Source organism: Hippichthys cyanospilos, chromosome 20, assembly GCF_059441005.1.
Source record: "Hippichthys cyanospilos isolate Australia breed blue-spotted pipefish chromosome 20, RoL_Hcya_1.0, whole genome shotgun sequence".
NCBI lineage: Eukaryota > Metazoa > Chordata > Actinopteri > Syngnathiformes > Syngnathidae > Hippichthys > Hippichthys cyanospilos.
Genome location: NC_142388.1, coordinates 897,896 through 924,553, shown reverse-complemented (window position 1 = coordinate 924,553; position 26,658 = coordinate 897,896). Strand labels below are relative to the sequence as shown.

At 46.5% G+C, this 26,658-nt stretch overlaps 2 protein-coding genes and 1 long non-coding RNA gene across 11 annotated transcripts; 1 reads left to right on the top strand and 2 right to left on the bottom strand.

Annotated features, from left to right (window-relative positions):
* Positions 1 to 264: 264 nt before the first annotated feature.
* Positions 265 to 15,829, bottom strand: myo6a (myosin VIa). Of its 5 annotated transcripts, XM_088403861.1 has the most exons (36): positions 15,632 to 15,829; positions 13,561 to 13,684; positions 12,656 to 12,725; positions 12,507 to 12,580; positions 11,944 to 12,073; positions 11,767 to 11,872; positions 11,645 to 11,700; positions 11,467 to 11,564; positions 11,216 to 11,380; positions 11,047 to 11,127; positions 10,090 to 10,270; positions 9,835 to 9,979; positions 9,593 to 9,750; positions 9,435 to 9,526; positions 8,906 to 8,978; positions 8,706 to 8,833; positions 8,521 to 8,616; positions 8,251 to 8,421; positions 7,622 to 7,660; positions 7,451 to 7,544; positions 7,178 to 7,308; positions 6,929 to 7,006; positions 6,722 to 6,851; positions 6,048 to 6,138; positions 5,665 to 5,815; positions 5,386 to 5,594; positions 4,907 to 4,985; positions 4,242 to 4,402; positions 4,089 to 4,127; positions 3,887 to 3,922; positions 3,737 to 3,775; positions 3,212 to 3,318; positions 3,010 to 3,141; positions 2,754 to 2,786; positions 1,831 to 2,049; positions 265 to 1,450 (listed from the first exon to the last, which is right to left on the bottom strand). In XM_088403861.1, exons 2-36 carry the CDS (start codon positions 13,675 to 13,677, stop codon positions 1,251 to 1,253), a joined length of 3,909 nt encoding a protein of 1,302 aa, XP_088259987.1. In that variant the 5' UTR covers positions 13,678 to 13,684; positions 15,632 to 15,829; the 3' UTR covers positions 265 to 1,250. The 5 variants fall into 5 exon arrangements, with proteins under 5 accessions (XP_088259987.1, XP_088259988.1, XP_088259989.1 ...); XM_088403862.1 differs by lacking the exon at positions 2,754 to 2,786 and having other exon boundaries at positions 15,632 to 15,828; XM_088403863.1 differs by lacking the exons at positions 3,737 to 3,775; positions 3,887 to 3,922 and having other exon boundaries at positions 15,632 to 15,828.
* On the top strand, positions 15,490 to 20,053 carry LOC148406838 (uncharacterized). Of its 4 annotated transcripts, none has more exons than XR_015863864.1 (5): positions 15,490 to 15,698; positions 16,827 to 16,984; positions 17,383 to 17,622; positions 17,709 to 18,006; positions 18,751 to 19,746. It is a non-coding gene; the product is annotated as an uncharacterized LOC148406838 (long non-coding RNA). The 4 variants fall into 4 exon arrangements; XR_015863862.1 differs by lacking the exon at positions 18,751 to 19,746 and adding an exon at positions 19,767 to 20,053 and having other exon boundaries at positions 15,491 to 15,698; positions 17,709 to 17,970; XR_015863863.1 differs by having other exon boundaries at positions 15,491 to 15,698; positions 17,709 to 17,970.
* Positions 16,721 to 25,806, bottom strand: senp6a (SUMO specific peptidase 6a). 2 transcript variants are annotated; one of them, XM_088403869.1, is made up of 23 exons: positions 25,690 to 25,806; positions 24,758 to 24,851; positions 24,609 to 24,672; positions 24,314 to 24,402; positions 23,948 to 24,079; positions 23,731 to 23,807; positions 23,386 to 23,441; positions 22,554 to 22,917; positions 21,633 to 21,865; positions 20,839 to 20,970; positions 20,729 to 20,762; positions 20,478 to 20,666; positions 19,783 to 19,976; positions 19,204 to 19,331; positions 19,009 to 19,125; positions 18,777 to 18,902; positions 18,598 to 18,690; positions 18,305 to 18,525; positions 18,034 to 18,110; positions 17,837 to 17,955; positions 17,701 to 17,769; positions 17,476 to 17,626; positions 16,721 to 17,074 (listed from the first exon to the last, which is right to left on the bottom strand). In XM_088403869.1, exons 1-23 carry the CDS (start codon positions 25,718 to 25,720, stop codon positions 16,838 to 16,840), a joined length of 3,027 nt encoding a protein of 1,008 aa, XP_088259995.1. In that variant the 5' UTR covers positions 25,721 to 25,806; the 3' UTR covers positions 16,721 to 16,837. The 2 variants fall into 2 exon arrangements, with proteins under 2 accessions (XP_088259995.1, XP_088259996.1); XM_088403870.1 differs by having other exon boundaries at positions 24,609 to 24,650; positions 25,690 to 25,720.
* Positions 25,807 to 26,658: the final 852 nt, after the last annotated feature.

The window sequence follows — 26,658 nt, the reverse complement described above, 5'->3', positions numbered from 1 at the left end:
TCAAAAATGTACGCATCGTCACATTCGCAGACTCGATCAAAGACGCCACACGCTCATTCGGACATTCAATTCCATGTGAAACTCAGACATTCACACTTAGAGACTCATTCTAAGACACTCAAAGACGCATTGACACGTTTAAAGACAAGTTCAAAGGCAACTTGAAAAGCTCGTTGACTTTCAAAGACAAATTTCAAGACGTTTTCAAAGACAGGCTCACATGCGACGAGAGTAAATGTTCAAAGACATGTCGAACCATTCGAGTCAGATGACACACAAGTTCGTTTATTGACTGTTGAGGAGAAACGTGACACCCATAGAGACGTAAGCTACCCGACGCTTTGGCGGTTGACATTTTCAATCGACGGCCCAGGAAGAACGAATGTGAAGCAAAATGTGTCGGGATGGGTGGAGGACGCGCCCGCAAAGTGGGCGAGCGTGGCTCAACGGCGTCACGTTTGCGCAGGCGCGGCTTCTTGTAGCTTTCGTTGCCAAGGTCGCCGCGCGCTTGAGGGGAACGTTTCGTTCCCCGAAAAAGTTGTAGAAAAAAGATCCAGTGCGGTTGCGAAGTTTCCAGTTCAAAAATGGCTTTCGAGGTCACCTGACGGAATCATTAAAGTTTGATTGGTCGTTTAAACAATCGCATCGGAAAAAGATTAGACGGCCTGACCCCAGCGGGCCGCAGCTCGCCAACGGTTAGCTCGCTGTTAAAATATGACGCTAATGTAGCTAGCTGTTAGCCCAGCAACTCGATACACCAATATGCTAATGTCGCTAGCGGCCACAGCTGCTTGAAACGCGGCTGGCCGCTAGCACTGCGGCGGGAGTGCGTTGACGTGCTAATGTTAGCGCCCGTGTGGCTAATGTTGCTGGCGAATGCATAGTTGCGCAGCGGCGACAAATGTAAGATGGGAAAAAAAAATTGGCATTATCGGTCGTTAATTCACATTTGCAGGCGTGATCATTAAATGCAATCCGTTAGTGTCCACGTTTGGCTTCATTAATCTCACACAAGGAATACAAGAATCACCACGTTAAGACGTTGCGCCCCATCTTTCCTAGCACGTAAACCGGGCGTGAGGAGGCGGCGGGACAGGTGCTCGCTCCCAAAGAGGACGTCAACGTGTCCAAACAGACATAAGGCCTCATCATCAACCCCCGTGAAAAAGCAGGAAAGCAAAAATTGAGGAAAAAGGAGGAAAAAAGAAGGAGGAAGCGATTCTCTGCCAAGCGGCCTTGGCGGTCGCCTCTCACTTGAAGGTGGCCTGCAGCATGGCGGTGGCGTAGGTCGGCCGCGCCTGCCGGTTCTGGATGGCGCTGCGCAGGTACTGCACGCCGCCGCAGCGCTCCCAGATCTCCTCAAACTGCCGGGGCAGGATCTCAGCGCCTCTTTTGCGAGACAGGCCCGTCTCGTCCAGACTGAGCTCGCACATTTCCATGTCATCTTTGCCTGATGAAAAACATCAAGACCGGTACTTTTGTTAAGCGCAGTTAGGCTGCATTTACCTCTTAAGTACACTTCATTTGCTTCGCAATTATTATTTGGAAAGAGAAAAACACTGACTAAAAATAAAATTATCCAAAAAAATTGTAGAAGTACACCAGATGGTTACATGATGTATCTCCTGGAATTGCTTAGCCATGTATGTATGGAAATACCAATACAAATGTCGTTCAAAGGCTAACAAATCAGACACGCATTAGTAGGCTGTTTTAACAAATTGTTTTTGTTTTTCCATCCAACAATGTTTTGCTTGTGCTTGGCTGGGAGGGGGGGTTACATAATTGAAAAAAGGTCGAGAACCACTTTACGGGAGTGCGCATGCTCACCGGCCACAAGGACGATGGGGTGCTTGTCGGGGTGCAGCTCCATCTGCCGAGCGATCCAGGGCCCGTCGAAATGGGCGTACCACCAGCCTTTCTTCTTGCCCTGGGGGTCTTTGTACTGGTCCCCGGGCCGGATAAACGGAATGCGGAAGAAACGCTGCTGCCGGTTCAGGGATACCTCATACTGGCGGGCCGGCACAGGGGGGACCGTGTTCTGCTGGGCTGCAGCGTGGGGGACAGGTATGAGCGGGCGGCGGGGCTTTTTTGAGGATCAGTGGGTCACGTTCAGACTGTGTTGGGAACTGGACACTCAAGCAATCGGATGAAAATGAAAGGAGTCGTGTCGTGTGCTTTGACGCCATCTGGCGGCAGCTTTTGGGAGTGTCTCGATTACTTGCCCGTCTTGGTTAGCTTCAGATTCCCAACACAGCTGCTCTCACAGTATGGACCACAATGCATCGATCAAGTCACTCACTCGCTCGAAAATGATTCAGTTGCAGTTTTCTTGGATTTGCTCAATCCAACTAGCTGATCAAACTATTTGTTTGACATAACAATGGATAAAGCTGCTAGAACCCATGGAAGAAAGTGATAACGCTTCCCTGCAGATGTCAAGGTCCATTTAACCGGGCTAGCAGCGTCAAGATATTTTCTATGAACTAACTTGTACTCCATAGGATTCCAAATGCTTTCAATCACGTCTACGCCCATGCACACGCATACACGCGGGTATCAGCACGGGCAGGTTGCCATGGAAACCCTCCCCTTCCCCGAGAGAAGCCATAGCATGAAAAAAAATCAAATAAATACAAATAAAAATCCCGGCAGCACAGTGGGAACAGACACCATGAGTGGGCGGGGTCAGTGTGGGGAGGCAGGGGCGCGGTTAGTAGTGCTACGCACGACAAATGCTAAAGCAAACTTACACTTACGGCCTTTTATCACAGATGGTGCACCACCTGAAAGTAAACATGTTGTTACGCGCACACGCACTAACGACAGGAAGTGATGAAACACACACACCACAAATGGAGGACATGTCAGTTTCCTGTTGTGAGCGTCTACAATTTAAATTCTATGACTGCCTTTTATGACAAAAAAAAACAACAACAGGACAGTAACCATGGCAACACATAGCGCACGAGGGGTCGCTAGGATGCGGCCGCCATGCCGTGAGCATACCGTAGTCGGTGACTGATTTGGGTGCCCGCTGGTCTGCATCGGCGTTCCTCTTTTTGTTCTTGGACTTCCAAGCATGGTAGACCTTCAGCCGGCGGTGGAACTCCTCACGGCACGCTGCCAGCAGCTCGATGTCTACGCAAAACACACGTTGGTCAACACGCGACCATCTCACACTTGCGCATAAACAGAGGCGCCATCTCACCGCAGGAAGTGTTGATGGCGTCCCTGAGTTCAGCGTACTTCCACTTGCTAAGTTGGTATTTGCTGTTGGCAGCACTGGCTGCTTTGTTGGCCTGAACCTGAGGACCTCTGATGACCCGGACAAAAACAAAGGAAACACACAACAAGGATGCGGGTTGTCAGCAGGAAACAGAAACCTTCATACACGTTTAGTCCGGAGTCAAAGCTGTGAAACGGGAAGAGGAAAACGACGGCCTGAGCCGGCAGAGGACGTCAAATTCAGATGACCGGAAGTCACATCCCACACTCAAGCCACTTCCTGTTCCAGAAACGTTCACCTTTTGTGATTCAGTGGATTTCAAAATAAAAGCACTTGGACGGTTGATTGAGATCAAAATAATCAATGCATAATCAACGTGACCGTTAGAATGGATTTGGGGGAAAAAAAAGAAAAAAATCACTGGGCATCCAATCAGAAAGTGAGAGCACCCCACAGGCGAGCATTTGGGTGAGAGCATTTAACCGAGTCCGAGATGTTTGTACGCACCTCGCCAGAAGCTCGCTCATTTCCTTCGCCATCTCCTCCCTACAAGGTTTCATCATAATCATCATTCAACAAAATGGCCGACTTAAGAGGTAGGGTGCAAAGTAGATGTGCGAACATGGTGTTATTTGTTTGTTTTTTTTTGTTACGTACATGCTCAAATTCGACACTTTGGGCCCGACAGAACCGCTGAAAACACAAAATCAGACAACTGTCACACATACACAACTGACATGAGCGTGTGACACCGAGGTCCAATCAGAAGACACTTCCTGTCGGACTCCACGGCATGCAAGGGTCAGAGGTCAGAGGTTAGAGGGTTGCAGGAGTTGTAATGCGAGTTCAAAGTTCTTACGCTGCTCGTTCAGGAGACGACTGAAGCGACGACTCGGTGCTGCCGGGAGGAGAACAACCAGGCGTTACAAACGACCGTGCTTATTTACGTTAGCCCTTCTACGGCGTTTCACATAACACGTTAGCATTAAGCTAACGCTTGGTGTGCTTTTACCTGCGGAGGGCGGCGTCGTTCTGCGATTCGTCCGGTATGAGTTCGGCTTCGCTTTGCGCAATCCTCAGCGCCAACTCTCGGTCTCGCCTCTCCTGCTCCAGAATCGCCTGGCGTGCAATTTCCTCCTCGCGTTCTGCTTCGAGCTGCTGTTCCATCTCCAACTATGCACACACACCACAGCCTTGTGACTTCTAAATGGATATGAAACTTACTGAGCAATTTTCAGCAGTAAAAAAATCATATTTTGTCCGTGAAACATCAGTAAATCTTATAATTATTTTTATGTACAATTAATACATTTTCCACATATGCTAAAGAGCAATTGTGGCTCGGCATGCAAATGTCACATCACCAAACCCACAAAACAAGTGAGCCGTGATCAATCACTGCCTGAGCCATGATCGTGTGATCTTTTCAGTCGAAATTCAGTGGAAAAACGCGTTTTTAAAAGGTATTAGCTGTACATGAAAAAGAATTTAATCATCAAACAATAGATAAAACAAGCTTTTTTGAGAGCTGAAAATAGCTAAACGTGAGTGTCACTTTAAGGAGGTTTTCCACATTTATTTGTTAGCTCCCTGCGCTAGCCCCATCCGAATGTCAGGAAAGTCCTGCTAGAACAGCTGAAGTAGATATAGGCTTATTAAGGCGGCATTTGACAACACCTGCAGTCTCTTCTGCTCCTCCTCCCGTTTCTTCCTCTCCTCTTCTTCCTGCTTCCTCTTCATCTCCATCTCAGCTTTCCTGCCAGGGAAAAATCCACACAAAGAAAACTGTCAATTTTGGGCTATAAATTGCAAATTTTTTCTCACGCTTTGAATCCTGCAGTTGATAGTCCAGTGTGTCTTATCTGCAGTATTTTTACTCGCCATCAAAAGGTAAACAGGCAGCAAACAAAGGTAGACAGAAGAAGACACTATCGAACTATTGATTTTGAGTATTAACTATTTTACTCGCCACCAGAGGGCAATCTGCACTAGTGAACGCAATCAGGCGCATTACAGTCATGTCGGTGCCGAATTCAAACAGTTTGTGTCGGTGTTATGTTGAAAATATGTTTGTGCTGCTTATGCTGTATTTCTAAATGTGTTCAATCTGTGTTGAGGATCTGTAGATGCGAAGCCTTAATGGTTTTGACACTTACACGCGTCTCTCTTCTTCTTCCTCCTGGCGACGTCGCTCTTCCTCCTCCCTCCTCTTCCGCTCCTTCTCCATTTCCTCCTGGATGCGACGCAGGCGTTCACGTTCTTCCTCCTCTTTCTTCTTGTTCTGCATGGCGGTCAGCAGCTGCTCCGAGCGTACCACCAGGGCACGGTACTCGTGGTCGATGTCCACGCGGCCCATCTCCGTAGCCTGGTGGAGCGCAGCCGTGCCAATGACGTCATGGTCAAGTCGGCGACCGGTCTCAATTCCGGTGACACACCTTGATTTTGATCATGAGGGCGTGGATGTCGGCGTCCAGCCGCTCCACCTGAGCGCTCATCTCCTCTTTGCCCTCCTTGAGTCCTGCCACCACCTCGTTGAAGAGCTCCATCCTCTTCTTTAGATTGCGCACCTTCACCAGGCCGTCAATTCTGAAGCAAAGATGATAAATGCACATTACATGGATGTTATGCGTAGCTCTGGGTCTCGGTGAAGTTTGGGCCACGCGCATGGTAAAATTGAAAAGAAAGATGATGATGGACAAGAAGGAAAGGAGGTGAGATCAATGAAGAAGAACACACACACACAAAAAAAGATGAAGCTTGGACATCTTGGCAGCGGAAGAAGAAACATATGCGAGGATGAAGACAAAGAAGAACCCACCGGGGTTTGTGCTTCCTTTTGCAGAGCCACATGCGCACTGTCTTCTGCATGACGATGCATGCGCCGCGTCGGTATAAGAGCTTGTTCTTCACTGGACACAAACACACAACAACACACGTTAACGACACACGTCCCGCTTCCTCGGTCGCATATTGCCACATCCAGGGCGGGTGTGGGGCCAAGGTGAGACCAAGTAAGTGACAAACCAATGGTCCTTCTGCTGCCCTAATCACTGCATGTTTGGGTTTCATATCGAAACGCCAGATGAAGAGGAGGACAAAGAAAGGCGAACAAGGACTCCAATGAGGCCAAGGATAAAAAGTCCAAAGAGGAGGGGGGATGGGTAGGAAAGAGAAGAATGCCAAGGAGGCTGAGGATGAGGAAGAGAACGATGGTAATAAAAATGAAAAAGACTAAGTTAGCAAGAATTCTAGGGGGACAAGAATGTTGATGAGGACCAGCAGATAGAGAGACGAGATGGAGAAGCATGAGAAGGTGGAAAAATAAATGGAAAGGCTGAAACCTTGTTAAAATCTCACATGCCCTCTGGGTTCCTTCACGTATATATACATTGAGAACCACTGGTCCAAAATAATTTGTTGCTATGGCAACAACAAACACCAAATCTGCTGTGCATCAGCACATGCAAGAATGCATTGCATGTTCATACTTACGCTTGATGACAGACAGTGCGCACCACTGGACCTTTTTCCAGCGGCTGTGGATGATCCAGGTGTTGACACGCTGCACCAGTTCTGCCAAGTGATCCGGGTCCGACTTCATGATCTGGTCAAACTCTGCAAACTAAAAATGCAAATGACGAATGAGACAGAGTTAAGAGAGAGAAAGCCTTGCTCCTCGTCAGCATGCACGGCACCAACCTTCCCGGGTCGAAAGAACACTCGCGTCAGTCCGAACTTATAGTCCTTCTCATTCAGTCCCAATGCTTTGAACAAGGCCTGAAACATAAGTCAAAATATCCTGTCTGGTACTGGAATAAATGTTAGTGGCAAGTCAAGCTGGCAAACAGTGCAGCAGCCAGTACCAAATATAACAGGGACTATCGGTAGATAGCGGCAAATGTGTAAGATTAACAACAACTAGTATGGGACAATATGGTGTGTACTGACCTTGCAGAAAAGTCGCGGGTCGAGTCGTGCCAATTTAGGGGGCATATACTTTTTGTACATGTTGTAGAGTTCGTGGAAAGGAGCTCTGGAGGGGAAGCCGCCCTGCATGAGGTCCAGCACCGACACCATACCTGCTCAATAAGGATCACAATTTCTCAAAGAGCAATGGTCATTGTGGGCATTTTTGTGGATGATATGGATGATATACTTGACGGCACTTGATCATGCGCTAGCAACATGTAGCTCCTTCAACCGTGTGATGCAATAACTGACCTGAGCACTGCAGCTGGGAGAGGATCTGAGCGCCTTCAAACTGGTGACTGATCATCTTCAGGTTGGGTTTGATGCAGCGGATGAAACTGGAACCCTGAGTCGTTAATGATGACAACAATACAAAGTGACACGGAGCTTTGAGTTACGGTCAAAGTTCACAGGTGTACTGACCGTGCTGCGAAGCTTGTCCAGCAGAATGTTCAGTTGAGTCTGAAGACAAAACAAAGACAAAACTTGCTTTTTTGCTTATATCTTGAATCCAACTTACAGTACTATTTTGGCTTATATCTTAAAGCTAGTGACGAGAGCCTGATCGATTTACCGGTTGGACAGTTATAACCCCAAAAACAATCGTAATTGGCTGATGTATTGGTTGATAGATTCTTATAGCCTGGTATGCTGATATTGGTGTTAAATTCCAGGACAATCATGGTCGAGCAAAGTTTGTTTAAGCGAAAGTGCATCTTTCCTGAGAATGGCAAGGCGAAAACCGAATGTGTATAAAGTAGAACATTTGCCGTGAGATTGTCTGTACTTCAAAATTCCTCTTTATTATTAACGTAAAAAAATACCCTAAAGAAAAGTAACCAAATATGTTTAATCTAAACATTGGTGGCGTGGCCCCCATCCCCCGAAACACTTCACAGAAGGATCAGGATTCTCATTTAGTCCAACAAAAACGCACAAAAACCAGGAGGAAAGCGGCCCCGTCCTCATCGAGGGGGCGAACACAGATCCACCGACAAAGCCATTAAGGGTTCTCGTGACGCTTCGCTTAGTGGAGGAGTTGAAATTTGAACCTTAAACTTGTTTCCAACGCTGATAAATCCAAGTTTCCCGGCCCTCTGCTTGGCGTCGTTGCCGTTACTTGCATTCTCAAAAAGTTCTCGGATAAAGCGGTCGCTGGATTCGCTCAGCAGACATTCCAGCGACGTGTGCAGGGCATCGTTGTTCTTCTCCACAAACTTGTTCTGAGGACCAATAGCGGAACATGTCAATCACAGGCAGACATCTTCTTCCCTGCGTACGTGTCGCGTAACCGTATGTTGACGCATGTCCACATCACACACCGTCTCATAGCAGACAGCTCCCGCAAAGTGTCTAATAATGAATCCTTCGTCGTCCCTCACATTTCTGTGGATTGCCAGTTTGGACTTCCTTGGTATCTGTCGCACACAAGCACGCAACTCAAATGTCAATGGTTTTGGAGGTGGTTAAAAAGGGCCTAAATAAAACAAAAATAAAACGGACTTACAGTCAAGCGGAAGTGGTTCTTGTGTTTGTTGTGCACCGTGTCCGTGAAGTGCTGGTCGCTAGGCTGCGGAAGCCTGTTTTCCTCATCCAAGATGTCGAGGATTCCCAGCACTTTGGCCTCCACCAGGTCTGCAAAAGCAGAGGCGCATGTCTCAAGTCACCGTCCAGGGTCTGAGGTCTCAAGTCAAGAGTCGTTCCTACCGATGCAGTCCTGGTTGTCCACATAGTGAACCTCGTTGACTCCCAGCCCTTCCTTCTGGTACAGTTCTTGTTCCTGTGAGTCAAGACAGGATTTACCTTGGGAAACAGCTGAAAGGTGTTATAGTCAGAAATGTCCATCTGAAAAGCCACGTTTAGGCTAAGCTTCAATTTGAACCAAGGAGTTCAAGCACCCAGAACTTAAAGACGGGTCTTTCTAGGTTTTTAAACTCCAGTGATGGAGCAAGCCTTAAAGTTACTAAAGTGATTTTAAGTTTTCCCTGTTTTATTACTTGCGTGGTGCCTCAAGAGTGATTTGAGATAGCCCGGGAGTGGGCAAACTTAACAATTCCAGACGCCTCTTTGATCCCTTAAGTCGGAATACCACTACATATAAAAAAAGTATAGATTTAATTTGAAGGTGTTTGCTGTTAACTGTTTCGACGCAGATCCAACATGTCTTGATGTGGACGGTGGCCTAGGGCGCAAAACGAGTTGCGTTAGCTTGTTGTGTTTAAGACAAACGTCTGACCTCTTTGAGGATACGCTCGTTGAAGAACTGCTGCAGCTTCTCATTGCAGTAGTTGATGCAGAACTGCTCGAAGCTGTTGTGTTCAAAGTACTCTGTGCGTGAACAGGAGGCAAAAAAGGTCAGTGGCGAGGTGCGGGTCGGCGAGCGGATTTACGCACCGAAGCCGGCGATGTCCAAGACGCCGATGAAATTGGCGGACGACGGGAAGGGGAAACACTGGTTGACCCTGGTGACCACGTGGTCAAAAAGCCGGCTATAAACCGCCTTGGCCAAAGCGTCGCGAGCATTGTTGGCCTGCTCCACTTTCAAAGGAACTCTGAGGAAAACGCACATCAAGCAATCAGGGCTAATTTAGTACAGTTCACCACGTGCGTGCACACGTGGAACATCTGCGACCTACTTGATGATGGTTCCTTTGGCGCCCCCTGCTGTGGTTAGCATGACCCTGGAGATGAGGCTCCCTTGCAGGTCCTTTTCGTCAAGACCCAGCAGCTCAGCACAGTTTTGCAACGGTTGGCTGGATTGCTTCTTAATGCTGCAGCCACCTGAGTAAGACACAGACGGATTCAAAGTGGCAAAAAGGGCTAACGCGACACGATCTGACACAATTTGATTTCAGCACAATGTGGGTGCAATATAGCCCCCTCCCCTTCACCTGATGTGCTTCCCGCCTCCTCGAAGTCGATGTTTCCGAGGTGCAGCACGCCGGCCACCACGCGGAACAAGTCCAGCTTTTCCGCGTCGTCCAAGCCGATCTTCTTCATGGCCACTAACATGCGCTGAAAGTCGCCGTGGTCGTCCAGCAGGGGGTCCTTGAGCGGGCCGGCCTTCACGTGCTGATGTAACCATGTAGATGGTAGACACACAGGTTAGGTCTAACACTAACCCGGTGATTGATCGAGCAAATCTTCAAAAGCTTATTATTTTAACTTTTATGTACCGGTATCTTTATGTCTTACACATAAATCTATACCATAATCCGGCATCCTTAAATATAACATCAAACTTCTTAAGGTCACTCTGTGGACCTGTCATCCAAAACACACAGAAAAAAAACTATTTTTACAAGCAATGATGAAGTGAGGCAAGCAAGGGAATTGTAGGTGAACGTCAACAACTAAAAAAAACGACATTTGTTTTTTAAAAATAAAAATTACAATGCAAAATAATCCGGCATAATTGTTTTAATCACACATTCTACTACTACTGGCAGTCAAACGCATTTAGCAAGGAATAATGTCTTGATAACTTCAGTAATTAAATGCGTTGCTCCACGCAATGCATTCTGAGAACCAAAACTAACTTTTTTTTTTTTTTTATATCATGAGTTTACAGTTAACTGCTAGTCCCGAAGAATAGGTAGGAGGCTGACTCATTGTGAAAATCTCAGTCTAATTGAACCTAATTGAAATGCATTGGGAAGAAACAAATGTTGTTTTATTTGTTATAGATGTTTTTCATTAATTTGTAATCAATATCTTTACTACCGAAAATTGCCGTTTCCATCAGTCTACTGAAAAAAAAATCTGTATCAGCCAGGCCTATCTCAAAATCTGTCTCCCAGGATGTCAAGTGCGAGACAATGACAAGAAAGTGACAGGATGGGTGCTACCTCTGAACTTTTGCGGTTCTCCAAAATCTGCTTGTTTGTCTCCTTGGATGCAAAGAAACGAGTGCAACCTCTGTTCAGATACTGAAACATATACAGGGGCCATCAGCACGCTAAGGATGCAGACCGCCCGGAACATCTTGGATGCGGTCGCCGCTGACAATCGTCCTACCCTGAACGTATCCGGTGAACCGAGGTGAAACTTGAGTCGAATGTCCTCGGGCGCTCCGGCACATAATCGGTAAAAGATGTGGTAGTTCCTCTCCTCGCCGCTTTGGCGGCAGATGCGAGACTTCTCCAGAAGGTAGTGCGATACGAAGCCACCTACTACTGCGTTCTGCACGGTGAAAATTAAGGATGTACTGTAATGTCACTGGAATTATTTGCTATGTATGTTGTGCGATGCCACACTTTGATGAATACCTTTTCATTGAAGTGTATTTCCACAAACTTTCCAAAACGACTGCTGTTGTTATTGCGCACGGTCTTGGCGTTCCCAAAGGCCTCCAATAAGGGGTTTGCTGTTCAGGACAAGCAAACAAAGAAAACGTGAAAAAGTCAGAAGGCCACAGCGAAGAAAGACTGACGGACATCTGCACACCCTCCACGATTCTCTCGTCGATGTCCTGGCCCGTCCCGTACGACGACGTCAAGTACCTGTCAGGAAAACGTTAAGCGTTATCGCCGAAGCGACGTTTCGATCGTGACGCCCGTCAGCCTCACCTTAGCACAAACTTGGTGTTTTCCGTCTTTCCGGCACCAGACTCCCCTGACACGATGATGGACTGACTCAGCTTCAGAACCTTCATGTCCCTGTATGCTTTGTCCGCTGCATATTAAGCACGTCAAGGTGAGCGTTTAGAGGCTCCCGGCATCGGCGGGACAAAGGTCGCCTCTCACCGATGGCGTAGACATGCGGCGGGAGAGTCCCCAGCGAACGTCCGCGGTATTGCTGGATGGTCTCCGGCGAGTAAAGCTTGGGTATGTCGTAGTATGGGTTGACGGCGATCAGGATGTTGGCCACGAACGTCTGGTGACAACGACAGAGCAAACAGTTGAAGTGTTAAACTTTTAGTATCTTCGATCAATTTGAAACGGAAACAAAGGGTGTATCGGGGTCAGCAGCATCTCTTTTTTCAGCTTGTTTTTTGTTTAAGGCAGACGCCAACAATAGTCAAAATGCAGAATATCGGCCTGACCGACTATCTACTTGTAGGGCCAAGTATTTTCCCAGATGGTACATAGGTTCAAAAGTTTGCAAACTACGGAGTTAGCGGGTTAGCAACGGATTCCCAAGACAGCCAACGTTTGAAAAAGTCTTCAGGTTGTGGCCATGGTAAACTAAGGTTGTAAAATGCATTCGAGTTCAACCACTAGGTGTCTCCACAGACACCATCAACGTCATCATACAAACTTTTTTTCCAGGAAAAAAAAACGAGTTGCCGAGCAAAGAGAGAACTCACGTAGATTTTGTCTTTGCTGTATCTGACTCGCACATTGTTGAGCAGCGTGGCTTCATTGAGGTACATCAAAGAACCTGATCAAGGACATGACAACGCGTCTTCATCACGACATGTCAAACCGCGCGACGCCGTCGGACAGGAGAACTCACAGTTGTCCTCCACGTGTTTGTTGACGTCATCCTCGGCAGGGAACACTTGATTGACGGCCGCCACAAACGTCTGGGGAAAAACATCAAACAATGCAAAATGTTCAGGTGTCCTTTGGCAGTCAGTGTGTTTGCTGGGCGTGGCCAAAGGACGCCGGAGGAAAAATCTTTACAAACGTTAAGCGGGACCCACCCAGATACATAATGCTTTTCTCTTGCTCGGCCTCATTCCAAATGTGAAGTGCGAAAAAACAAAAACGACAGGTGAGGGAAAGTCTGAGCAAAGGACGGCTCCCCATTCTCACTTTTTGTTCCCATGGGTGCCATTTGTGATTCAGGGCTATACAAATAAACTTGATTGATTGATTGATTGATTGATTGATTGATTGATTGATTGAGCCATAAATACCCGGAGTTGTGCAGCATTGCCGTTCCATTAAGTTTATGATTGTGTATACGCCAAAAGACTGCAACTAAAAACCAAGCTTTCTATCTTCTCTAACCAGTGCACACAGCTTGCCACTTTTAATCGAATCAGGCGGAGACATCAGAAATTTGACATGATCCTCTCCCTTTTAGTAATATTCTTGGTCTTAAAACTGCAAGGAATTGCCAATTTTCGATTCTCACATCAATCTAGCCCGCTAGATCAGCGGGCTAGATTCCTTTATTCTTACAAACAAATATTTGCTTATTTCACCCTCCCAGTTTCATGTGGATTTCACTGCGTTTTTCCAAGCCTGGGTGAGGACATGGTAGAATTTTGTCAACTGTGACCCCGCGAATCCTAGAGCCTTCTTTTGCGACGTGAGGCTACATAAAAAATTCTGACATGAGGCCTGGTGCAGTTTTGAATTTGCTGATACGGTCTCAATTTTTAAAATCTGAACTGGAGTACAATGTCTGACCTTGCCGTCTCCCTTGAGAGGCTGAACGGTGAGGCTGTCGGCGCCGATGTCTACGATGGTTCCCAGCTGGAAACCGTCGGCGGGGTGCGGCGCCCATACGGGTTTGCCGTCCTCCATCTTGAGTCTGGAAAACAACGCAGACAAGCTCAGCTTTCCTCGGGAGGATCTGACAGCTGTTCATGTCGACATCCCGAGCTCCTCCGTGTTTCCGCCATCACCACCCAAAAGTTGTTCTCGCGCCTGGCTGCCGCATCATGGAGTGACTTTTGCTCAGCCAAAAATAAACAAAGGAGATGAGGCCCTTCCTTGTTCTAATATGGAACACCATCACACGACCTTCACGGCAAACCCATCGGACGCATATTGATTGGCAGCCCGTGGCATCGCCATGGCAACCGGGACGCCTTAGGGGACCGCAACACACGTGACGGTACACACACACAAATAAATAAATAAATAAATAAATATATATATATATATATATATATATATATATATATATATATATATAAAATTACAATTTAACATGAGGTTTACCTGCTCTGTGACATCCCCGTCGGATGATGTCATTCATGTGTGCATCAATGATAGGCAACATTAAACCGAGCAGTCAACGGGAGGGAGATGACCTAATCAGTCAAAATGAATCGTTGACGTCTTTTGCCGTCAATGGCAGTGAACGAGTTCACGTCGGCCGTCAATTGCATTACTTGACAAATGACATCGCAGATGGACAATCGCACGAGTAAGCCTGAAGTCTCAAGCATCAAGGTGACATCACTGAAATGACATCAGTCATGGATGACATCATGATATCCGTTCTTCCCTCTCTATTTGTCCGGGCAGAAGTTGAGAGGTTACGAACTTTTTCCCATGTATCCACCTCCTGGATTACGACACATCGGAAATCATGTCGAGCTGCACGCAACCTTCGTCCCGCACTCATATTTCTTATCTTTACGCACGACGTGACCGAGCCTGCGCTCGTTTCCTCAAACTTTACTTGGATCCTAGTCGCCAGACGCAGTTTGCCGGCGCGGTCGGTCGGCCGGCGTCCGCATGGCGTTAAACATTAACAGGCGTCCAATCGCATCCATCATAAACGTCAATAATCTGCGGAATGGTTGCCGCTTCCTGACGCACCTTGGCCTTCGCCAATCACGTGACTTTTTCGACTGGTCACATGACTGACTCGAGTCACCACAGGTGTGTAGTAACAGAGTACGTTTTTTTCTGACTGTACTTATCTTCTCACCTTTGCGTATTTTTTTTAACTTACTTAACATTCGTACCATTTTTTGTCACCTGCGCTACTCTCATCAACAGTCATTTTTGTCACCTGTCAATGTTGCCATCAGTGTCACGTGCAAAACGCGCACGCGCAGCTGGGAAAAGAAAGAATGGCCCTCACGCACGCGCTTCTCAACTTTCGTGAGCCAGCTCGCATTGACAAACTCAACAAGTTTGCCCTTAACTTGGTTTGCAGTCACAAACTAGCCCCCAAGACAAGCTTCCGTCACATATCAGGATCCCGAATGTTCCCATGTCGCATTCGGCGTTGACGTTCAAAACGTTTGTGTATTTCCCAATGAAACGGGCTGCTTTCGGATGGAATTGTCGTTCAGGTGCAAGCTTCACACGGACGGCGGTGCCAGTGGCATCGCCTTGGCGTGCACACGTTGATGCTGTTTCCAGAAGAAGCCCAAGCTTCTCATTTTATTCCACGGGTGCCGAATGCCACCCAGGTTACATAATTGTCCAAAGGTGTGCCCCCAATAGTAGGCGGTTATTAAAAAACGCTTCAAGCAACGCGTTAAGCGTAAATACGCATGCTTTTGAAGGCGGTCTGGTATGTAGCAAACAATGTTGCCTTTGTCATGACGAAGACAATTCAATGTGAGCCATAAAGGCAGCAGTGTTACAACTCGACACAAAAAGACACAACAAAGAGTGAATAGTACGTGAGGAGGTCTGTGGTTTGACCCGCGGGGTCCGCCTCCCTTCGCCCGGTTGTCGGCCGTCGGCGTTAGCTAACAACGTCGCTGGCTCTCCGAGCGGCTCATTGTCTCACCTTCGGGCGTCCCGCTGGCCGCGTCAATTCCGGCTCAAATCCTCTCGGAGCGAGGCCGAAAGTGCAGGTGAGTGAACCCGGGCAGCCGATGCTTGGCCTCCGTGTGATGGCGGCCCCGTCGTGGAGTGTGCGGCCGCCTTAGTCGCCTCTCAGCCCCGTCGCAGCCAGCCTGGGAAAGTGGCCGCGTGACGTCACGAACCGGGAACAGGCTGCGCTTTGCCAAACGGACTCTGGGGGCGCTGTTAGCGAACTGCGTTCGAGGCGCGGCTTAATCTGGGGTGGAGCTGAACCTTTTTGGACTCCGCCTACTTAACAACATTCGGCCTTTTTTGGGGGGAGGGTCAACTAATTCTTGGTGGCTTTAATGATGCGCCGTCTTGGGACATCAAGCATAGTTTATAAACATTTTATTGAACACCAAAACTTACAAACCATGTACAATATTTAGCTGAACCAGCTGGTGAGCGCGTTCTCTGCTGGGGAAATGTGGTACGGCACCCACGAGATTAATTTCTATGTGAACATGAACCCAATCACGCACACACCCAGAACCATTATAGACTCCTCTGTTTTGAGGGCCCCTGAACATGTTGAACATTCTTCGACGGCTCTGAGAATTGACGTCAAAATAGCCATTTCGACAAATGTCAGTGGGCAGAATCAAACATTTTTCTCCACCCACACAATGAGTTGCATCTTTAGGCCGTGCTCTGCCGCCTGGGCTGATCGGCTGAACACGGAACATCACCCAACCCCCTATTAAGTCAGTCACTTTTTTGCTTGTTTCTTTATACCAAAAAAAAAACCAAAAAATCTTTGCTTTGAGTGAGAACTGCAATGTTGTTAAATGGCTCATAGATTACTGATGACTACCAAAGAATGGGAAAAGCTAGTAACTAACTTTTTTGCGGTGAAATTTTTGGGGTGTTTCTGGTGTCACAGAACCCAACAACATGCGTCTTCAAAGACCAGTCAAATGCCCTTGTTATACGGGGAACTGCTTTAAAAATGGCTTTGAGTGAATACGTTTTAGTAACGAAATGAATTTCACTCCCTAGTGGGAGGAATGTGTGCAAAGATACTACCATGTCAACATGAACGCTGGACTTTAATAGTTCATAGAAAGCAAAAGCTTTTGGTGACGGGAGATCGAAAAGAAGAGAAGCACGTCAGCAGCATACAACACCCCCGGTAGGGTCATCGAGTTCAAGGGGCGAGTGGAGAATTTGTCGGGACGAGGGCGGACCCAGAAGTCTCTTCGATCTCCGCGTCTTCCGAGGAAGCGGACGAGGCCTCCAGCTGCTCAGCCCGGTTCTTGTCAGCTTCCTGTCGCGCTTGGATGTGCAGGATGAGGTTGGTGATCTCCTGCCGTTTGCTTTTCATCCTCTGCTGAGGGAACCACTCGGACAGGTTCAGAGGCAACTGGAAGTTTCTGATGGGATTCTGCGTGGGGGAAAAAAAACAAAACACACAAGCTCATTTGACATCCCTGCTGTAAAACATTGTACTGTATATACTATACTTACCAGATCACTTACACCAGTGATTCTCAACCATTTTTATAATCAGCACAAAGTATTTCAGGAGGGGGGGGGGGCTTAAAATATTGATGCACCATCTGTGCATGCAGTATTCTTAGACCCTTGATACTCTGTCACAAGTCATTTATATTAACTGCAGGTTTAAATGTATCAAATGAATATATTTTTCCATTAAACCCTAAATGCACAATAAATATATTTTTCCATTAGGGCAAGTTAAAGAGTGATCCACAGACGGATGTGACCCTGGCCACTGCGCACAGAAATTTCTAGTTACACCACTGACAAGCAGAAAATATTCACCTCAAAGAAGCTCTCGACGTACTGCAGGACATAAATGCCGCAGTCGCTGAAGTTGTCCTGCTGAGGCACACGGGGACTGGAACCTTTCATCACCTCTTTTCCAAAGGTGCGCTGGCTGCCTTTGCGCACTTCCCACTCCACCTCCAGGTACCTAAAACAAGCGCATGCTCAGGTGGACTTCAAAACATGTCATTCGAATGAAGCGAGTTTCACTTGTTTCCTTACTCTCTCAGAGTTTTGACCACCGTGGACCTGGCAGGACCACGCAGGGAGTCCATGATGAGGATACAGGACCTGAGGACAACATGCGTTACAGCACCACCCGCAGGACAACATGCGCCAACACACCCCACCCTCGTACTGTTTGCCGCGGCAGGCTTTGGAGGCCCAAGAGGCTTCGGACGCTGCTGCAGCAAAGGCTGGGACTTCGGAAGTCGAGGTGTCATCCGCCGGCGCGCCGCCGTCATCGCTGCACTCGTCCTGCACGGTCACAATGTAAGCCTGGCGAGGCGACCCCCGGCGAGTCACACGGTGCGTAGAAGATGCGGCCATGTGTACCTGACTTGAGCTTTGCTCGTCAGATGTCAAAGCGCTGTCTTCATCTGTGTACCGCAAGCCAATCTGCTGCAATTCATCTACAACACAGAGAGAAACAAGTTGGATGTCGATATCAAATTCCAAAATTAATCAGAGTGCTCTGTTTAGACTCGTAACGACGCATAGAATATTATATGCTGGAGAAAACTAGCACTAGATGCCTCCCACAATGTCCACTCAAAATCTTAGTAGCAGTAATTAGTAATCATAATTGTTGACAGAGTGAACTGACTAGTATAATGTAGCTCCGGCTGCCCCCTGTTGGTGGAATCATGGGCCAACATGTGCTGCTCAGAGAGGGCATCCTGTGGTGGAAGGTCCACGGGCGGACTATCGCGCGGGGGTCCGTCTAGGACGTCCGTGTCCGGTGACAGGGGGCGGCAGTGGTCCGGGAGTTCCCCGAACGAGGGGTCAGCACCCGGGAAGCAGATGACTGCCAGGTACCAGTGAGCCCTGGGCGAGACAATAGGTGAAGTTAACGCATATATGACAGCACCTCCTGCTGGCCCGGAGGTCGGAACTCACGACTCATTGATGGGAACGAAGATGAAGTCCTTTTCGAACAGATCCACGTGGCGTGTCCACGTCTTCACCCTGTTGTGCTTGCGTTTGTGAATTCTGCGGAATATTCATGAAAACATTGGTCGAACATTCATGAAAACGTTTCCTATTTCCCAGGAAAGCACTCGGTTGCGGATACTGACGGAAGGTTGTTGCTCCTATCGGGAACGGCCCCCTTTTCCCTTTGAGTGAGACGCTTGTAGAAGAAGGAGCTGAACACGTGAATTCTTTGGGCATCCTCTTTCTTCAGTTTCTCCAAAACTAAATATCTACACAGCAGCATCACAAAAAAAAAAAGAAAAAAACCCACACATGTTCTTACGGCAGGCATTACTTGAATATGAAACGAGAAGCGTGTCAAGGAAGCATGCTTACTTTAAATAAAAATCTATGATAACGTCATTAAGGAACTCTCCGTCATTAAGGCAATGGAGGTCCTCATTAGTGACTAAGATACCCCCTTTGGCCGGAGGAGGAGGGTACACCATCAGCCTGAAAGACAAGCGCGCATCAGCAACAGGATACGTCCCCTCCCATCGAAGTGAGTCTGGGCGAGTCAGACACACTCACTTGACCACCGGCCCGGAGAAAGTGGGTTGCAGGTCGGCTACGTCCTGGTGCTCGTGCTCAAAGAAGCTCGAAGTGCTGAAGGTCCTGTTGCGCAGGGAGCACCGAGTGGTGGCCGAGACGACCTTCAACTGTACGCAGAACGCATCGCTCGCTATTAGAACCAGTCCCTTGTTTACACAGTGGTTACCAAAGTGAAGGCACTTTGAGCTGCAGGGGACATTTAACAAAGGTTTCCCCAGGTATCAGCAAATGAAATTTGATGCCACTTCATGCTGTGATAGGAAGAGTGCAGTTTTGTTTTTTTAAAATCAGGGTAAATTGAATGCAACATGAAGCAAAACAACAGTCCTTGTGTGGCATTGCCTAAATATTGTTATTTTTCTTTCAAATGAAATATTTAACGGTCAAAATCAGAAATGTGATTTAAAATGGCTTATAATTAACCGGATTTTAGGAAGTGACTATAATTTGCTAAAAGTCAGTTTGGTAGATTTTAACCTTTAAAACGTAGGGCATTTTAGTTTTGTTCTGATATCTCCCACTTTTTCATTTGAATTTTGCAGTATTTGCAGTTGGCACCTTATCTTGCTTCTGCTTGGTGGCCTTATTGAAGTTGACCAGGCGCATGTTGGCCTCGTCAAAGGACAACTTGGCGGGGAAGGCGCTGATGTTGTTGTTCCGTCCGATCTCAACCAAGATGTCCTCCAGGATCATCTGCTCCTTCATTTCCAGGCCGTCCGCAAAAATGAGCACGATGTACTTCTCGTCCGACTCTGCGCACACGACAGTGATTGATAATGCGACCGCCTTCTCTTGAAACTGGTTCTGAAATATTAAAACAGTTACTGTATGTGGTACTTTGATTTACAAGTCCCCCATTCTACAGGGTTTTAGAGTTAAGGTACTGTCAAGCCTTGAAATGTGAGCAAGGAGAGTCAGAGTCGCCATTTATTAAACGGGACGAACAGTCAAGCACACAAATTCAAACAAGAAGTGAAAACCGTTTCCTGTCTCGTCAATAAAGTTGCGCATGCTTCGTCGACAAACGAGTGGCAAAACCTAGGAAAATTGAGCCTCGTGACGGATGAACAGACAATGCAAGAAAAGTAGCACAGAGTTTAAAAGGAACACTGTGTAAGATTTGACACAGGTAATTTTGGGGAGTTTGGCCATGTGACGGAACAAGCTGAGCTGTGTTTGGCTGTTACTCGAGCCCTGAGCAACTGAAGTCATTTTTAGGTGACAACCAGGAACAAAACGAGAGCGGTACTCACGATGTCCCGTACAGTCGTACCAGTGACCGCCGCTCTCCTGCGTCATATTGAGTTGCGTGCGCAAGCGGACGCATTCATCGGGCGTGGTCTGGAAGAACAAGACGGGCAGCTTGCGGACACTGCACCACTCGCAGCTGATGAGCTCCGATGCTTGCAGGGACACCTTCTCCACCGTGTTCAGCTCTGGTCCTGTCATGGCAAAGACGACCGATGTAAGTGGCGGAAAACAGGCCGCGGCGGGAGAGGCGTACCTTCAGTTTCCAGCTGGATGTGTTCCACAGAAAACTGCAAAAAACAGAGATGGTTAAAGCAGCTTGCCAGGGAGCATTTGCAGTTAGTTTTTAAAAAAAAAAGGTCTCACCACCACAGGCTTAGTCACCATCCTGCGCAGCGTTCCCACTCGGACGCTCCGACACTGCAGGATGATGCTGTCACACTTGCCGGACTCCACTTTGGAACGCTTGCTTCTGGGAGAACTGGGCTGCTTTCCGAACTAAAGCCAAGATCATTTAAAAAAAAAAAAAAGTTGACTCACTTGTCATTTTACTACAGGGTCAGTGTTGTGTGGAGATTCCAACTCACTATATCAGTGGTTCTCCCTTCTTCTTTTCTATGAAACATTTTTTTTTTTTTACCCAAGTTCCACCTAAACAATGCAACTCAAATATTCAATTATGAGGTGCTTCGTGTTCCAATAAATATGCTTTTAAATTGAAAAAGTACTCTTCCAGTCAAAGCATTACCAATCTGCATTTGTATAAAACTTGACAAAATACAGGCATACGACATTTTGCAAAGGAGGCACTATTATATCATTTAATTCTAAATTGCTTCATGTTTCAATTCATTTGCTTTTAATTTGAAAACACTTTGCAGAGGTGTCACTGACCATAACTGGGCAATAGGTTTCTTCGGGTTTCATTTATTTTGCTCTTATTTGAAGGAAAATTGCACTCTTTCAATCACAGAAACTAAAAAAGGATTAGATTTCTCTAAAAATAAAACATTGCCCCTAAGCGCACTCATGTAACCGCATTTGAGAACCACTGCACTGTATAGTGAAGAAGGAAGAATTCCCAGCACAACCCTGTTTTAATTTACAATTCCTGAATGTGAGAATACGATTTGTCACATAAAAACAGAAATGAAAGCAACCTGGTCCTTCATTCTGGTTCGGCGCGGTATGACTATCCTCGGGGAAATGTCCTCAAAGAAGTCAGAAGACAGCTCCTCCTCCTCGTCATCACTTTTCACCGCCGCCTCCACTCTGCCGCCGCAGGGCGCCGGCGACGAGTGTGCCGAGTCAGCGGGCTGCGGTGAGACGCTGTCCAGCCGGCCTGTGCTTCCTGCGCTGCTATCGTTGCCCTCATCATCACTAGACAAGACGACTGCGGATATTGCAGAAGGGTTTTTTGGGTTTTTCAAATCAATTACTTTTTCAGCAGGACCGTGTTTACTTTTACCCTTACTTTGTTCTCATTTGTTTGGTTCAGTCACTACTTATTAATGACTACATATGGACTTCTAGTGGACATTTTAGGGAACAATCTACTTCCACAAATTGAAATAGCCAGTCCAAGCAAACTCAGTACTTTAAGAAGTTGTAAATCTTGTCACAGGACCGGACTACATTTAGTCACGATTTGTTAATCGATTTTTCTGTCGATCGCACCGCCAATTAAACTTGTAATCATTTTCAGACGATAAGCCGCACTTATAATGCTTTAATGCTTTATCTTCTCCAAAATCGACAATGCACCTTATCATCTGGAGCACCTTATGTATGAATGTTTGATATTATGTGTGGATGTTTGATGTATGATTTACTTAATATTCTATTTCCATCCATGACATTAATTAAATATGATTCAGGTTTGTTGCATAATATCAAAAAATAGCCGAAAGTGTTGATCATTGTTTTCCAAAGGAAAAGCAAACGTTTTATTCAACGCAAAGATCCTACTTTCATGGAGGTTTAAAGAAATGGGATAGCACAAAATGTTTGTCTAAATTTGCGAAAAAAAAAGTAATCCAAACGACTGGTTGAACCTCAGAGACATTGAGATAAAGACTCACTGGGGTGGTTGAGGTCATGCTGCCGGGTCACCGCCACCGCCTTCCGCCTCCCTCTGGGCGACTTTCGGGTGCCGTAACAGCAAGACGCGCTGGCCAACGGGGGCGAGCGCCCGTTGGCGCCGGCGAGACCGGCGGGCCGGTTGTCTGCGCGGGGGGGCCTGCCGCTGCCACTGGAGGAGGCCTTGAAGAAGCCCTGCAAGGTGCAGGGCTGAGTTCGGAGGGGCGCCCGGGGTGACGGGGGCAAGAGGCACGCCGCCTGCTGATGCGGTAGACACGCCGGACTATTCCCGCAGTTTTGACATTCGGTGCTGTTCTCGCACGGCTTGTGGCACTTGCCGCACACGGTCTGGTAGATGGTCGTTGTCTGAGCGGAGACAAAAAGAGGACTTTTTGGTTGCAAATAGTTCCGACAAGCTTTTAGACATTCTAAATGTCAGACCGTCCATACTAGGAGGCTTGTGGCCCTCAGCAGGAAAAAAAGTTAGATGAGTATTATTGTTTTTAGAAAATATAACTTGCAAGGAAACAATGAATAGGACATAAAATCATAATAAATAATAAAGAAAATATAGACTTTGAAAGGCATACTAAACTTGTTTTGCCATTTTCAGCAGTAAAACCTTAATAATTTGTCTATAAAGAATTGGATAGCTAAAAAAATTGTACATTCAATTTTGCCACTTAAAAATGTAGACTTAAAATGACTACGTGTGCTAAAGGCTCAGGTAATGACCAATCACCCCCCCCCCCAAAAAAAAACAAAAACGAAAAAAGGAGAAACAAGTAGAAGTTCCAGTTCAAGTGTCCCCTGCCTCGATTCATTGCCTCTTACCTCCGAGGCTTTCCTCTTCTGCTGGACGACATGTTTGAGGTTCGGACTCTGGTCATCTGAAAGCATGCAAACCACTTTTAATACAAACGCAAGAAAATGTTGTTACATTGACTACTGCACCATGAACATTGCCCTTTTCAACATCAGAAATGTGCTCATACCCTTGTCGATAAAAATAACAAACCCATGTCGGAATTGACCGACAGCATCAATTTGTGAGGATATACGAAACTAATTGGACATCAATTTATTTCTCTCAACAGCGCCAATTTGCATTATTGTAGCTAAAAACAAGAAGCTAGGTGGACGCAGATGAATGCAAGAAGTAAGCGATGCAAAACAAACCTGGCTCTTCGGTGCAGGTGACCACAACTTTGTCCACTTCCGCCACCTGCTGCATGCCTTCGCCGCTTGACTCATTCCTGCAGAGGAACAACAACACGGGATTCTCATTTGTCCTTCCACTCAATCGCCAAGCATCATCATCAACATCACAATGATGACATCATACAAACAAATACAACACGGAGCATGGCAAAAAGAAGCGTGGGCAGTCACTCACCTTTGGACCGGCTTCCTGAGGGAAGAAGTCATCTGTGCGTGATGAAAATGGCGCCCCTGTAGGACCAGTCCTTGGGAAGGGGCGGGGCTGATGATAAAGTAGTTACTTGTGGCGACTGAGGGCTGAATTAAGCTGCAGGAACACAAACATAACATTGGAATTTACTTGTGTATATTGTATGGACCTTCGCATCGTGTCGTCATACTAAGCGTTGTTTAGATTCAATACTAATAATGGATAATGATCGCTATCAGCCAAAAATATATGGTTGTTGTCATTGTTTTACTTCAGGTCAGCTGTAGTCTATGACTACTGATGATTTACAAAGGTGATGAAAAGGCCTAAAGTATACATGAGGTGGCATACCTGAACTTTTTGTGCCTAGTGACATTGTTTGAGCGCTTTTCATATGTCTTCAGGGGATCAGTGGTGGTAAAGTGCCTCAAACGAGGAGACTGCACACACAAACACAAACAAACAGTAAGCGAAGGGTTTGTGGTACGCGCTAAACTGAACATTGAAAAAGTTAATTTTACACATGAGTGTTATGACAATGTTAGAAAGGCCAAATTAAAAAAAAAAAAAAGAAACGTGGGTCATTTATGTTACAAGAATAAGATTAGCTGTATCCGATTTAGGCGCACTCAGATTCGAGACAAACCTTTTTATCATCCGAGGCCATGGATGCTTGCTTGTCTGTTTCCTGCGTGGTCATCACGCCAGAGCTGGGAAGGCAACTGAGTCAACGTTCCAAAAGGCAGGAAAACTTGGGATGTACAATACTTCCTCGCATGCCGATGATTAGCTTACAAGTGCTTGTCCTCATCTTCTTGATCAGCCTGTGCTGAGAAGCTCCAATTATGCTTGTAGCCAGCATCCGGACAAGCCTCGGATCTTTCCAGAGCTTGACATCCATAAAAAATGACAAACATTATCATGACGCTCAAGTTGGAAATGTCAGAATCGCTCATCCACTGTGATGCCAATTGGACCACCATCTTCAAACTCTGTTTGGCTCTTGACCTTTTTTTTGGGGGTCAAATTGGGCTTCTGACTTTTTTAAATTACCCTGACTTGCTCATCATATTTCTTTCTGTTTGGCAAGTTACTAATAGTAGCAGTCTTTAGAAAATAGGGTAGAGATTATGTATCCGTTTGACAGTGACTAAGAAAAAAAAAAAGGCTGGGTCACATTGAAGTTAAAGATTCCTCAGGGGGGCCGTTGTGACTATATAGATTTTAATTTTATCATTACTGACAACAAACTGATGAAGTCAAGTCAGAAGTCAAGAGTAGATGTTCAAATTACTACCAAGCAGCTCGTTATGATAGCCAAGCGGTGCTTTTTCAAATCCAGTTTCACTTCTTCGGCTACAAGCGTTTAATATTTAAAATGCAATCTTTAAATACGACCATGTAAAGGCCTCGTCAAATCCAATCTGCAACAGCGCTTGCTAGCTAACATTTGCTAGCTCGCATTGCTCTCTAAGCCCACCGAACAGGATTGGACCGGGTCGAACCAGAGCACGTTTATTGTTCCACTCTTCCACGCCGAACCAGTTGGCGAGCTTCTGTCAGCTTTAGACAATTTAACGCGCAGACGACCAAGGCTAGCGTTGTCCACTTAGCTAGGGCTGCTGCAGCTCATATTTTGTTTTACACTAACGAGGTGACACCGGCGAACGAAATGTGTCTCGTCCAGCGAGAACGTGACGACTGACTCTGGGCCGTTGTGGGCTTACCGTGTAGGAAGTGGCCTGTGTTGTGGGCCATGTTTAGTCCACCTTCTTGTTGTTCATTTCTGTTCTGTTTGCATTTTTTCTCCCTTCAATGCTTCAGTTTGGATGCGCTTGAGCAAGTTATCAATACAAATGTTCTCATTTCCGAAAAACAAACACTCCTTTCACAATAAAAAAACACTGGCGTTTTGAGTTCGAAAACTTGAGGGTTGTGATTATATTTCACGCCCTCAGCAGCAGCTTAAATACGTTTTATGAAAGGTTTTAGGGATGTATATTATAGCTGTACCTGTTTTAGATTAAGTAGGGCTGTTGAGTTGACACGTGCAGTAGACACTGATGCTAACTTCCTGTCCATACCTCGATACGTTAGTGGTAACTTGACGTTTCTCATCGCTGATGTCAGTGTGCTGGGAGAAGACAGCATGTTAGCATGTTATGGCAACGTCTTCGTGTCATGAATGGGAACTCTTTTTTGTCTATATATGTCCTGATAATGATCAGAGACCAGTCCAATGTTGGTCAACATTGGCGAGCGGCCAGTCGACCGTGCACCCCGGTTCTAACTCAAAAGTCACGCAGCCTTATCCCAAATGAGGACAAGCTCCACTTAAAATGGACGCACGGATGTTGAAATGCGCTTTATCATATTTCTGAATAAATAGAATTGATCATAATTATCACTTTTCATGCTCCTCCTACAAAAGTCGTATAGCATTTCTTTACTGCCCTGTAGCGGGCGACATGCTGGCGTAAAAGGCAAACGACTGGTCGGTATGGTCTTTAGAGCTTCCGTTATATGACGTAATCGTGACAACTTCCGGAATCTCCTTCCATTCCTGCGTCCTCTTGTTGCTTGGCAACTTTCAAACTAGAGCTCCAATTATCATGCAAACACATAATCATCATATCATTCACGAAGATGATTAAGAAAGATGTATCATCAACATGAGCTTTGCGCATTTTACCGCA